The sequence below is a fragment of the Lepisma saccharinum genome, chromosome 3 (genome assembly GCF_977018435.1).
Source record: "Lepisma saccharinum chromosome 3, izLepSacc3.1, whole genome shotgun sequence".
Lineage (NCBI taxonomy): Eukaryota > Metazoa > Arthropoda > Insecta > Zygentoma > Lepismatidae > Lepisma > Lepisma saccharinum.
In genome coordinates, this window is record NC_139231.1 from 123,687,101 (window position 1) to 123,701,948 (window position 14,848).

Genomic DNA, 14,848 nt, shown 5'->3' on the forward strand with positions numbered 1-14,848 from the left:
CGAATCCACAGAATGTGAAACGAATAAAGGCATAGTTTTCAGAAAAGCGACACTTGCTCCCTCCCTGAAAATGAGTATAGATCGACCACAAGGAAAAAAACCTTGGGACGAGAAGTCCCCGCGCAACTTTCCCTTCTTCCCTCCACCTCGGGCCATAAGGAAGCATGGTCCACTCTCCCCCTCCCCTACTCGCGGGGGTACGGTGCACAGGACTCGCGGGTCTGCGCAGGTTGTTTTGCTCGTGGTTCCACTATAGTGAAATTTTCCATTCTGTTTCATTGTTGTTTTTTTTTCGTGGAAAATAAAATAAATATTGTTCCATTTTCAAATAATTCACAATAAAGCATTTCCTTCTACGGGAAAATGTTGTTTGCCCCTATATGGGAAAAAGTCTGGGTACTTCCTCAGGGGATGGGGCACTGAGGGACCGTTCGAATTTCTTTATAAAAGGGGTGCACTTTCTGAATTGTTTGGAAGAGTTTGTTTTAAGCTGACTTAACTCGGTTAGGCTAATCGAGACTGGACCTAATGTTTCCATTGAGATCCGAACTACTGTGGAATGTTGCCTACACCCAAGGGCAAATATAATAGCAGGTTAATTGTCCAGCATTTTAATGCAGACTGTTTTCCAAAATGTGATTATCATGAATTGCAATTAAAAAAAAAGTCAATATGCAGAGGACAATATCTGCATCGAATCAACGGAATTTCTTTCCTTAAAATAATAGAGGACGTATAATAATAATAATAATAATAATAACAATTTGCCTACTATTAATCTTTGCCGTTGGCTGTGCTTCCACCAGGGATCGAACGCTAAAATCCTTGATTACAAAGGCAGCATTATCATTACTTCATCTGGGATGCCCCTTTTGAAGTGTTACTAAGTGCAGTAAATGTTATTTTCATGCGTATTAATCAAAATAATCTTCCGTTTAAAATGCATTCGTGGTTTTATGTGGTGATCTAAGAAATTATATTTATTTGAATAATTAAACATAATAAGACATTTATGAAAACACTGAAATATTTCCTTACGAGAAATCTGCCCATAATTGATACTAAAACATGTGAGAATAAATTCTTAAAAATTAGGCATGTAGTACCTGATTATAATATGTGCAAAAAGTTTTTTTTTAATGCTCAATCTTGCCGCAGTAGTCAAAAAACTCAATGACGTCACTTCCGCGAAGTCCACCTGACTCCCAAGACAACACACACAATGCTGTAATCCACATTTACGACTGCTGTCAAGTTAGAAAGCTTGAATCATGCCGTTATCTTTTTATGGAATATAAGAATGTCCGAGCTCTGTTTGCTTGTGGATCACGTAGTCTTAGCTAGTTAATCCAATGTTGTATATCGCCTTACAAGTACAAGATAGCCGTAAGGAAGTGCAACTTGCATTATGTTGATAGTCGGAAGAAAGGTGCTTTTATTACTGAGTGCCATTGTAAGTAATTTTTTTACATGTAAATATTTAGCTTTTTCAAGAAAAGAAACTCTAACCGTTACACTTATAATATAGCACTGCAGTGGCTTGTCGTGTTGGAAAGACATGCGAAATAGGTACTTCTTTCCGAAACATTCAATTATTTATAATATTCAAACAAATTAAACTAATAGCTAATTAATGTTCCGACCAAGGGGTCCTGGCCTCCCGAAAGACCTACCAAGTACTAAAATTAAGTAATGAAAATAATTTGTTTAGCATTTGTTGTACAGGGTGTTCCAAAATGATCTTTACAACTTCGAACACGTATATTTCAGAAATGGGGATTGCTAGAAAGGTGCGGTTTGCGGCAGAATGTTCACACACACCTAAAGTTTTAGTAGCCGTTTAACAGAGTTCGATGTGTGCGCCATCTGTAGCACGCAGGATATCTAAGCGATATTCCAGTTCCACCCATGTCCGGCCTAGCATGTCCTCATTAACGTGTGCAATTGCTGCTCTGATGCGAGCTCGCAGTTCCTGCAGGTCCTGCACCGGTCCCCGGTAGACAGTATCCTTAACAAAGCCTCAAAGAAAAAAAATCTAATGGGGTTATATCTGGAGACCTTGGGGGCCAGGGAATGGGTCCTTCTCTGCCAATCAAGCGACCTGGAAATGTATCGTTCAAAGCCTACCTAACGATCAAGGTCCAGTGAGGAGGGGCACCATCCTGCTGCAGCATGTCAGGTTGCAGTTCTTCAACCTGTGGAAATACAAACTGTTCCAACATGTCCAGATACACAGTCGAGGTTATTGACGACTCTGCAAAGAAAAACGGTCCCACCACGCGGTCATGAAGCAGACCACATCACACGTTGACCTTTGGGCTGTCGCGCACAATTTCCAGGCTAAAGTGGGGGTTCGCAGAGCACCAGATCCTTACATTGTGTCGGTTTACCTTCCCGGACACATGAAAGCAAGCTTCGTCCGTGAACATCACCTTTTACAGAAAGTCTGGGTTATCGTCGATGCGACTCAGAATCTCAATTGCAAAGTGTTTGCGATTGGATCTGTCATTAGGTTGAATCGCATGCAGCAGTTGCACCTTGTAGGCATGAAGCTTCAGTCTCTTGTGTAGCACCCTGTGCACCGTGGTTGTTGGTAGCTGCAACTGGCGAGATGCTTGACGGATTGATTTGGTTGGGCTCCGCGTAAATGCCTGTTGCACCCGTTCCACATCTGCATCACTCATGCTGGGATGCCCAGAACTCGTTCTCTTCATGACACTTCCGGATTCCTTGAACTTCGTGTACCACTGTCTGATGGTAGGACGTGACCGGAAGTTCCGCTGGACCTGGGTGTCAGATCTGGTCTCTAATCCACCATTCCACACACTGTGCCATCTGCTGGGGGGTGGCCATTTCGTCAATAACTAACCTGCAAAAACAAAAAGTTGTGTGTGAACATTCTGCCGCAAACCGCACCTTTCTACCAATCCCTATTTCTGAAATATACGTGATCAAAGTTGTAAAGATCATTTTGGAACACCCTGTATAATCGATGCTTATTTTTCCCGCCAAACTTATTGGAAGGCAATGATTATATTGGGATCATACCGCTTGGAATGACAGTACCAAAGAAGATTTATAGTAGTGTAATTGATGATACAACCAGGACAACTTACAAGTGTAGAAAAGGCGAGGCTATTTGATTGAACAATCAGATTTGCTTACACTTAAAACAAAGCCAAGAGAGGCCTATACCCCAATTTTTCAGGTGTGATATGCTCTGATTTTTAAGAAATTCTGAATTTCTAGTGTAGAAAAGGCGAGGGCTCAACAGATAGATTTACCCATACTTAAGACAATGGCAAGAGGGGCCTATACCCCAATTTTTCAGGTGTGGAGGTTCGGGTTTAAGTCCTCATAAAATGTGAAGCCTCCCTTGATGGCAAAATGATAATATTGTTGTCTTGTAAACAAAAGGCTCAGGGTTCGAGTCCTGATAAAATATTTAAGATTGAAATACATGTGGCAAAATAATATGTCCACAAGTGAGATTTTGAGAATAATTACTGCTAGTTGATAGCCCCCAGATCTGAAAACCTGGTAAAAAATGTTTTACAACAATATATTGTACAAAAACTGAATTTCTCAATTTTCTTATTTCCTCATGTTTTATAACCACTTGCTCAATACAATAGAAGAAAAGTGGGTAGGCATAATTAATTGCCTCCATGCCTTGCCGGCACGCAAGAGATAAAATCTACACGCTAGAAGGGAATAATAATGATTTTTCTGTGCGATTCACTGAAGAGGCCATTAATCTTTCTGTGCGTGTAACATGTCTGTAACAAGGAAAATGTAACAAAGATTGAGACAAAGATACATATTTTCTGACCCAGTGGCAATGAACTGCCCCTCTTCATGTTGAAAGCAATTCTGTTCTGATAATATGAGCCTAGGCAAAGACTTGGAAAATATTATGACAGAAACAAAATCCAATTTTGTCTGTATCAAGGTCTTCAGAAGCCGGTAAAATGTGGGCATATTCCATTTGGAGACGTGCTAATATTGTGGCATTGTAATCAGGGGCTTTGGGTTCGAGTCCTGTATAAGATTGAAATATATACAACTGCCCACACATAAGATATTCACTGCTAGCTGATATACAGCTGAGGTTTGTGTGTTGTACAACAGGACAATAGAGCAAATATCTTCTAGAATTGCTCTGTGACCCTCTCATTTCTTACGTCATAAACATATGATTTTTCACCTATGAGAATAACACTACATATGGTGTCATCAGGTAAAGCCTCATGGAATTCACAGATAATTTTAATGTTTGTCCGGTCATTCACCACAACCTGTTTTCTTTTTGAGGTGTTGATGACAAACATGGGTCTCTGTGCTTTGAATTCATCTGGAGTGTAATACATATCAGTATTGCCCGTAGTGACCCTTTTGAATGCCGAAAATGCCTCATATAATTTAAGAAAATCATCCTTGGAAATGTCTAAATTGTAATTTTCTCTAGGAAAGACCTCATTTCTGCCATTTTTAAGATATATGTTCTTGATGTTGCAGTTATCAAATCTACTTGAATTTTTTTCCTGATTGTTGTGTCTTCCATTCTGAAACAGTACCACCACAAAATCAGGCATGTCGTATTGTATACTGGAGAATGAGTTTGTAGCATCAAACTCATAATAAGAACCAGATGCGGGCTTCTGTACGCATTGATATGTATAAAATTGTAAAGGAATCTGTGGATTTTTTATTATATCAGCTTTGTATTTAAGAGCATAACTGGCCTCATATTCAACAATAGGGATTCTTAGCTCCATAGTCTGAATAATGCATTTGCCTGCATCTGGTAAGGTATTAGGCAGAGCTTCTCCTGTAGGGTTTAATGTGCTGTACCTCATCAAAGCATTGTTATCATTTGCAGCTCTTCTAAATGTAATTCTTAAACCACCCTTCCACATAATATCTTTGTAATCCGAGAAGAATCCTGGCAACAGGCGCATGGGGAACAGCACTGTGTGGTTCTTAGATAATATCTTATCACCAGCTTCAAATCCAGCTATTTTGTAGTAAGAAGCTTCGGTTTTGGATAATTTTAGTGTGGCCAAAGCTGTGGAGGTAATGCCGGGATAATCCACTCTGTTTATAACAACGCCATGCTTTCTGATCTCAATTTCAGAGAACAGATGCGGCACAAAATTGTCCACCAATCTTATATTTGAATTTGCCGGATAATCTGTTCCATCGAGCTTTACAACATCAAATTTGATGTATAGATCTGCTCTGTGGGGGTGTATAAAGCCATCCCCTACATCAAGATCAACCTCAATTTCTGTGTTGGGTTGATTTAAATTTGCAAATGTCCTCCTGTTTGGGGGGAATGATTGTAGCTCATAACTCTCAATATTTTCCATTGTATGTATTTTTATTTAAATGTTAATCTCTATGATTGCAGTTGTTGTGGCTCCAGCAAAATCAACTAATTCTTCTTTTTCATTAGTGACCATCAATTCAATGTAATCTATTCTGTTATGGCACACAGGAAAATATAATGTTGGGGATGGATTGTAGATGATTGGCTCCATGAATTCGGAATTAGGTTTGAATGTTGCAATGATGCCAGTTTGTTTGTGAGTGCCTATGCCATTTGATTTGGTGATCATACCCTCGGCCACATTACAGTGAATATTCAGAGTCTCTATGGCTAAGAATTTGGGTATATTCATAGCAGTGTGTTTGATGGCCGCTTCGAGTTTTGTGTTGTTCTCAAAGCCTAACAGCTCTCCTATAGTACCCAGATCCACTGTCTCTGTAGCAGATACAATCTCTACTCTGTGAGTGACAGAATTTTGACTTAACACCACACCTCTGGGTAATTGAGCATTTAGAGTGGAGAGATTATATTGCCCTGGAGTGATGACAATTTTTTGATCCCCTACAGCAATTTTGTTGTTGTGGTGCGTAATATTAGGGATTAAGTACATGCCGTAAAATGCTCTGAGAGCTATTGTTTTGGGATACACTATATCATCATGCAATTTGAGTTTCAATATTGAATTTTGGCTGGTGAGATGGAATACCCCCATGATGTTTCAGATACCACAAGGCCTTTTGAAAATCTTCAATTGATGGTTTATTTATTTGAGACATATATCTGAGAACAGATAAACACAAATGTCCGCAATTAACATCTTTGAAGTTTTGAACACGGGCATTATTGTAATAAAGATTAGCTAAATTTAGATATTTTATTAAATTTTCAGGTGGAACACCTCCAAATGAATCAAACACAAATGCCTCATTTTTTAAATATTTAAGATAGCAGATCCAGTGAGTGCCCTGATTTTTGTACTTATCCAAATTAACAATGCCACACTCTTTGTTGAGTGGTTGTTCTGGTAAAGAATCAGACATGTACACACCCCTAAAATGTTTGATGCCCAGTGGCTTGATTAAAGCTTCAATATCTTGGTTTGTAAGCGGCTCTTGTTTTTTTTAAACTTATTCATGGCTCTCTTAACACCTTTGCCTTGTTTTTCCATGGCCAGGTTATGGCGCCTCTGCTCATCTAATTCTGCCCTATTTTTCTTGGCATCTATTACTGTTTTTGCTATGGCAGCTGATCCCCCGGCCAAGCTCCCAACAGCCCCAAGTGCTGCTAAAATAGCAGGGATGGTAAATATGAAACCCCCCACATGTGATTTTTTCTTGATTGCTGTAATTTTTTTAATTGGGGGGTACTAAGCAACAATTTCATCCCATGTCCCTTTGCAATACAAGAGCTTTTTTCCTTGCGCTGCTTTTTGGTCAAAAGACTGTCAATAGTTTTAAGAGATTTGAGACCTGCATAAGGTATCTGATACATAACACCCTTGGCCTTCATTGTATGTTTATTATATACATATTCACAAACCCCACCCCAGTTTTTGTTTGGTGCTCATAGCTATGGTGGTTCCCAATGCTGCTATTCTCTCACTCAAAGAAGCATCTTTGCTTACAAATCTACCAAATGCAGCCTCTTCTAATTTCTTGTCTGCAACATGTCTCTTGTCAAGATCAGAATGTGTGTTGTATGCTATGTCATGGTCTCTACAAGCAGCATCGAGGGGATTAACACCAGGATCACCTCTGTTTAATCTATGATCCAATTTTGTGCCTGGACCACAATACTGATAACCTGGAATGTGTAGTTCAAATGGCAGCTTGTTTATGATGTCATTAACCAGCCCCCGACCCTCAGAAATATTCCAAAATTTAGGTGGTAGAGTATTAATAATTTTTATAAGATATCCAATCCCCTTAGGGTCATTCACTATAAAATTAGACAATTTTGTGCTTATCATGTCCATAATTCCAACCTTTTCATTGTAGAAATTGTGGTTCCCAGCATTTTCCTCCCCAGCTATCACCAATAACCTATCTACAAGTTTCCTGACATCATCAACCCACACAAATTCTTTAGGCAGGGTGTTGTATTGTTTGATTCCACTGCCAGTCTTGATCTGTGACCATATGGGCTTGATTAAATTGTTGTATTTTGCTCCACTGCTAGACTTGACTCTTTTTTGTGTGGGATCATTGTTCTGGTATAGAGCATCTGATTTTATTAATATTTCTTTGTAATCCTCATAATCTTGATCTGTATAGCTGCCAGGCCTTTTCCTAGTCATCAGTTCCCACAATCCAGGTGTTCCGGGATATTTAACAAAAGCACCTTTTTCTCCGAGACGAGATTCTGAATAAACAATTATATCATCTCCCATAAATGTTACTCTGAAATTGCCAATTCTATGTATGATGCTACCATCAAGCTCTGTGTCAGCATATAAGCCAAAAACTTCATCTTTATTGTCTTTAGGTGTGCTTAAATATTTTTGAGCAAGAAGACCCAATTCAATAGGATCCTGTGTAGCTTCAATTCTTCTAGGAGCAACTGGACTAGGTGTATGAATACTGGAAAGTGGGGTGAATGGATAATCTAAAATGTTCCTAGCAGCTACAGGTACAAGCTCTGTGATCAAATTTTGATTTTGCTCTGTAACAGTTTTGATATTCTTACCTAATTCACTAATAGCATCAATTACAGGCTGTTCTGCTTGTTTGTGTTTTTCATAGATTCCACGGTTTTCTGATTTCCATCCCTTAAATCTTTTTACAAGATAATCTCTTAATTTAAGATCATCAATGATTGGCCTTTTCATGGTTATTTATTTATGTTTCAATGTCTAGAAAATTGTTGATTTTATTTCTGTATTTGCCACTATTGGGTGTTCTTGTCATATCAATTGTGACAAACCCATAACTGTCCTGGTTCCAGCACCTACTGCAAAACTTGGAAAAATCATTGTAGCTCAAGTCCCCACCTACATATTCATCATGTATGTGTTTGAGGTTGGTATGATCTTGATGAAACACACATATAAAATTGCTGTTGTCTCGGATCAGCTGCTTCGGAATTTTAGAAAAAGTCTGTGCCAGGTAGAAGCAATCTATGTTTTTGTGTCGGCCCTGTGTAAAAAAATTTCTAACCTTGTTTTGATTATCCAGTATAATGTCATCAAACACAACAACAGAATTATCGAGACATTCATCAAGTGGCTTAACATCTGGTTCAAAAGTGGCAATATCCAATCCATCATATAGCTTCATCAGCTGCTGATATTTTAATTGTTCCAAGCTCTTAGAAAAGACATACAAGTGCCTGTTTTTCCAGTCTAACCAGTTGGGTGCCAATAAAAAATTATCAACCATTAGTGTAGTTTTACCACAAGCAGATGGCCCAACAATAAGACACCTAATATTATCAGGCAGCAATTTGCCATTTCTCTTATTCTGTTGTTCAGGTTCTGGCAGCCTTTTTATAACATCCCAGGTGCTCATATTATTATTTTGTTTGCATCGATCCAGCTGTTTTCCGGATGACCCAGCCATTTGACAAGTAACTTGTTGCCTTTTCTGCGGATGATTTTTTCTATGAGATATGTGTCAGGCTGTTTAGTTTTGCTGAGCTCTTCTTCATAGAATCTGCCTTTGAGAATTTCTCCTCGGTGATCTTGTATTATATATGTGTTAAGGGTCCCAGGTTTAACTTGAACCACTGTAAATAATTCAGTGCTCCAGTTTCTCGTAAAGCCTCTTTTGAATAAGTCCTTATATTTGCTGATTCTTACTTGATCACCCACCCTGTATTTGGCCTTTCTTGTTGTTGGCTGGTATCTAGGATAATAAACAGTGCTGATCAATTTTTGCTCATCAGATGAAGTTACTTCAGAGGGTTTCATGTTGATTGTGGAATGGACCGAGTTGTTATATTTATGTAGAAGTTCTGGAAGAATATTAATCCATTTATAATTACCTTGAAGTGTAAATTGTTTATACATAAGATTTTTTAAGGTTCTGTTGAATCTCTCTACAATTGAGGCCTTGAGGTCACTGTAACTCGAGTAATGTTGTATTGCCTGGCTTTTAATAAATTGTTGAAACACTGAATTATAAAATTCTTTGCCATTATCTGTTTGCAAATAGCGCGGTGATCTTCCACTCTGATTGATTATTGTTCTGATGGCTTCTGTAACACATGTTCCAGTCTTGGATTTGAGTGGCACAGCCCATGCAAATTTTGAAAATGTGTCTATCACAGTGAGTAGATACTTGTAGCCCTTGTTGATTTTGTCTAAGTTTTTCAACTGTCCACTTGACAACTCAATCAAGTCGCTCTGCCATAAATCATCTATGCCCTTTGTGACTACTGGCAGTCTCTTATAATTATGTCTGGCTTGTCTGTGTAATTCATCAACAATAATTTGTCTAGACATAATATGTAAACAAGAATATTGCAACTATGGGGTGTTCAGCAGCTGATACTACAGGATTTTCCAAATATAATTTGTCTCCTATTTGTATATGAAATTCCAGAGATCCATCATCTTCAACATATGCTGTTTCTAATGTATTGGGATCTGTAAAATCCTCTAATTCTACACTGGTGATTTTTGGTTTGTTATCAGCATTTGTTATTGATAAGGTAGGGTAGTGGTGTGCCTGTGGTTGAAGCCAATATTTGATTTTGATTGGTCTCAATGTGCCCCCAACAAAAAACTGGTAATAAAATTGTGCAGGGGACAGCATATATATTTTGCCACCTGGTGTAAATGGTGAATCATATTCTTTGTTGGGGATGCTGTACAATTCAAGAATTACTGTATGTTTTGGATTCTCGATTATGCCGGTTATTTCTTTTTCTGCTGTGAGCAATCTGCTTGTTACAGATTCAAGGTGCTCATTGATGGTCCTAACAATCTCATCGTGCCCAGGCTTGATTCTTATGTCCACAGCAAGTTTCTTGTATTGTTGCACAATTTCTTGAAGCTGGGTGGCAAAAACAGATAGAGCATTTGCTTGATTGGATTCCATGGTCCCTAGCTGTTGCTTGATATTAGCTACAATTTGTTGCAAATTTTCAACAACTGCCAATTTTGAATTTTGAGCAGTAAGATCATGGACCTGTCTTCTGATATCCTCAAACAGGGCATGCAGTTCATTAATATGTTGATTGGTTGGTAGAGTGGCCACTGTCTGAGTGAGATGTTTGATCTCTGTCTGGATATTCTTGATATCTTCTGATTTCAATATCCTATTCACTGCCCTCTTAATATTTTTAAGTTCCTGTGATGTAGGAAGATTTGATACTGTATTTTGCAAAGATTCAAGTGCCAATTTTACATTGTTTAATTCAGAAGCATCAGCCACATTTTGCATAGCATTTTGGAGCAGGGCTATATCTGCCTGAGTGGGTGTGGATTGTTGTAAAATTTCAAGTTTTGTTTGGATATCATCGATCAAGTGATGAAAATGAGATAGTTCAGATTCAGTGTTGAGGTTTTCAAGCTTTGTGATTTGGTGCTGGACACTGACAAGTGTGTCTACAATACCGGGTAGGCGGGATTCTAGTACATTTGTCAAATCACTTTGCACTGTTGCTATTGTACCTTCAAGATGGGTTATGGTACTTTGAATTTTTCCAAAATCTTCATATGTTTCAAGTTGCAGCTTAATGTTGGCAACACTCCGAGTTATTGCACTCAAAGCATCAGAAGATGGCAAATTGTTCATAAAATTTTCAAGTGTCTCAATTTTTTCTTTAACCTCGGCTATGGCATTGTTCAGAGGGTCCAGATTAGGTATTTGGAGTGATTGAATCTGTTCCTTTAGAGTGGAAATCACTAGATCAAAATCTTCTTGTGATTTTATGCTTTTGACAATTGTTTGGAGCTGTGTCTGGACATTATTTATCTGCTCTTCCAATTGCTGTTTCAATTGCTCAGAGTTGGTAGCCTGGGTCTTAAATTTGGCTTGAAGAGCTGCTACAGCTTCTTCTAAACTTTGAAAATTATCCAATGTGGCCAAATCAGTATATTTTTGAAGCAGCACTTTGAGTTCTGAGTCAATTTTAATAAGAGGTTCCATGCATTGTGATTGTAAATTTGTAATTTCTAATTGAAGACTGGCATTCAGTGTAGTTTGCAAAGCTTGTAAATCACTTCTTAATTTTTTGACTCTGACATCAAGCATCAGAATCTCATCACTGTGATCTTCATGCCTTGTATGGCCAAATATATCATTAGGCATTTTTGTTTTAATGGTTATTTATTATAGAGTATCTGATTCTTAATTCTATAAAAAAGGGTATAAGCTTGTCATAGGATCCAGGGACCTCAATATATAAGCAGTCACCAGCAGAAACAGTATATACAGTGCCAGAAATCATGTTTGAGTGCTTAATTCTATAAATATTTCTCCCTACTGAAATCTTGACATCACCCTCAGGGGTTGTAATAAATTGCAATTGCCCACCTACAGGTAATTGGTAATGATTTAAATTATTGTTAAATATGTACAATGTTTTACCTGTTTCATCATCATTATCTGTAAATATGCTGTTCAGATGAATAATTAAGAAACCACTCAGTTTAGACAGCATATCAGAAGAGGGTGCTGGTGTTGGCAGGTCCATAATAGCCTGTTTTTGAACCCAAATAAGTTCATAGGCATGTTTATTTATTTCAAATCATGCTCTGTAATTGGGCATTGTTTGCCACTTTTCAAATCACAATGACCCCATGGTAAAGTATGTATGCCACATGATAAAATGCATCTCTTATCATCATGTGGGTCCAGGGCCACTTTTCTTACAATATTTGTAGTCAACAAGTGATCCTCACTCTGAATTCTATTTTCTGATGTTTTGATTAAATTCTGGGATTTGAGACAATTTTCATAATCTTCAAATTGGAGATCTTTTTCAACAGTTACTCTGCCAATGCCCTTGGCCTTTTTGGCAACAGCGCCACCACATGTTTCAAAACTATACATCTTGGCACTTAACCCAGCAAATTTCACAATAACATCACCAAGTGTCTCATCTTTTAACTTGCCAGGCACCTTTTTGTTGTGGGGTTGAATTATTGTATGTTCACTGGTATCAAAGTATTGAAACAATTCAGGCTGTGACATATCTTGATAAACATCTTCTGTTTGAATATCAAGAATAAAACTATCCGTGTCCATGTACAATAATTTTACACGATCACCATAAAAAGGTTTCAGCACATCATAATACAATGTTAACATATGTAATTTGGACGATTCCAATATCGCAGCCCCTACATAAATAGGTTTATCAAATTTGATCTTTGTTTTTTTCATGTTGAAAAGTGCCATGTGCTCATCATAAATTCTTCTATAATTGAAGTTGGGCTTTGCAACCAATTTTTTGCTCCGGCTGGGGTCAGTAATTATTTTAATATCGGTATGTTTTCTGACATTTTCAATTGTTTTGCCATACACTGAATTCACCATCAATTTAAACAAGCCCTTATCAAATTGGCTCTTTGCAGATGTTCGAAGCTCTGTGTTTGTATCAATGTATGGTTTCAACCATTCTGAGTGCCTGAACCTCAAAACTTTTCCAATTTTGGTTACTTGAACACCATGTTTCATCAGGAACTGGAGGTTTTTGTAATATATGACATATCCTTGTTTCGGCTCCAGGGTCATCATGAGCTTCTTCTGTTTAGAGCCAGGTGAACACTGAACCTCGGGAATTGGGGGAAGATCAGAAAATTTATTGTGCAAATCATCAGGAATTGCCAGATCAACCTCTAAGAAGAGGCCATAGTTACTGTCATCAAAATCCTGAAGATCTTCAATATTAAAATCTTCAACCCATTCAAGCCCTGCATATGGCAGTTTTTGCATCATGGCATGACCATAGAGGCTGTTTGCATCTACATATACTATATAATTTGATGGCCGTGCTGCATCATAATTGGGAATATGCTTGTTATTTGCTCTGGCATATCTCTGAGAACATTGCACCATCCCCCCTCTTATACCTTTCTCCATAAACAGATACATATCTTGATCTTGGATCAGATCCAAATGCATGTTAGTGTTCAAAAACATTGCAGACCATGCTAGACCTGGGGCACTGTAAAAATATATTGGATCCAGTTTATAATTTTGCATAGAAGATTTTCTGAATGCCTGGAATATATCAGCTAAGAGGGTCACATCAAGTTTCGAATATGCCATGTGATAATCACGAAATGTCTTGCATTTTAAATTGTTCCACGTCAATTGAGCATGGTGATAATCTTCATCAGTGATTCCAGATCCTCTGATTTTGCTGTAAAACTCTTCTTGTGGTGGCAGGGAACACTCATCAAATTTAGAAAAATCTGTAACATAGTCATATGGATATACACCCTTCCGCCTAATTAATTTCAGGTCCTGATTTGGAAACGAGGCACGTGTGATTTTGAATTGATCATCAGGTAATTGAGTGGCCAGTGTAGGCAGGCCAGCAGATAAAAATCTGTAAGAATCAAGAAATCTTATGTGAATAGGAACACCATCAACTTTAATTATCTTGCTAATAGATATATATTTCTCATCATTTTCAGCTAAAATGTTTAAATTCTGCTTGTCAAACCCCTCGTACCTGATCAAATGATGGAAATCATAATTGGATGCTCCATGGCAAAATATGGGGACAAATCTTGGTCTCTTGATCTGAATATTACAGCTATTACACAGGGCCATTAAGAATTTACCATCTGTATGAGAATGGTGTTTCACCTTCATATTTGTATCTGAAAACTCACAATCACATACCGGGCATTTTTCTGCATTGTTGAAATCTTCAATCTGTTCCTCTGTTAAAGGCAACATAGGCTTTGATTTTAATAAGATGTTAGATGCTATGTCACGGCACTCATTTTCCATTTTATCTGCAAATTTTTTGATGGCATCTGGTCCCATATATAAGTATGGCTCACTAGCTACACCATCCCGTATAACTATATAACAAAAACTGGAAGGTTCATGTAGCTGGTATGGTGTAATTGCAGATTCTTCAGGATCTGGATTGCAGAATGCAAGAGGTTTGAGGTTCGATTCAAAATCACAGACAATATATGCTGGGTGTTCCAACAAGGCTTCAAACTTTTTGAATTTGCAATTTTCACTTGGATTGGGCATCACCATATGAACAGGTTTATGGTTGCCACAGTATTTCAGATGCTCAATTAACTTGTTTTTGGCAATTTCTGCATTCTCTTCCCGAACCCCTTTTACCATTTTTTGACCATCAAATACAGTTAAACATCTTCTGCACAACTTAAATATTCTATGAGTTTTGTCTAGTTGTGTTCTCACTAAAGCTTCAAGACTGTGTATCAGAGTATAATGGTATGTATCATCCCCTTCAATTAAGAGCAGATCAATCGGAACAGCAGAATCATCATCAAATGTACTGATTCTGAGAGGTGCTATCGGGCAATTGCCAGTGGAACAAATAAAAACATTAATAGATAATTGTTTGCCATTG

General features: G+C 37.9%; 1 protein-coding gene across 1 annotated transcript in view; it reads left to right on the top strand.

Annotated features, from left to right (window-relative positions):
• Positions 1–1,314: 1,314 nt before the first annotated feature.
• LOC145985390 (uncharacterized) overlaps positions 1,315–14,848 on the top strand; it is a 28,808-nt gene continuing 15,274 nt past the window's right edge. Inside the window, exon 1 of the mRNA XM_083119363.1 lies at positions 1,315–1,453. Coding sequence (XP_082975489.1) covers positions 1,409–1,453 — 45 coding nt within the window. The 5' untranslated portion in view covers positions 1,315–1,408. The remainder of the gene's footprint in view (positions 1,454–14,848) is intronic.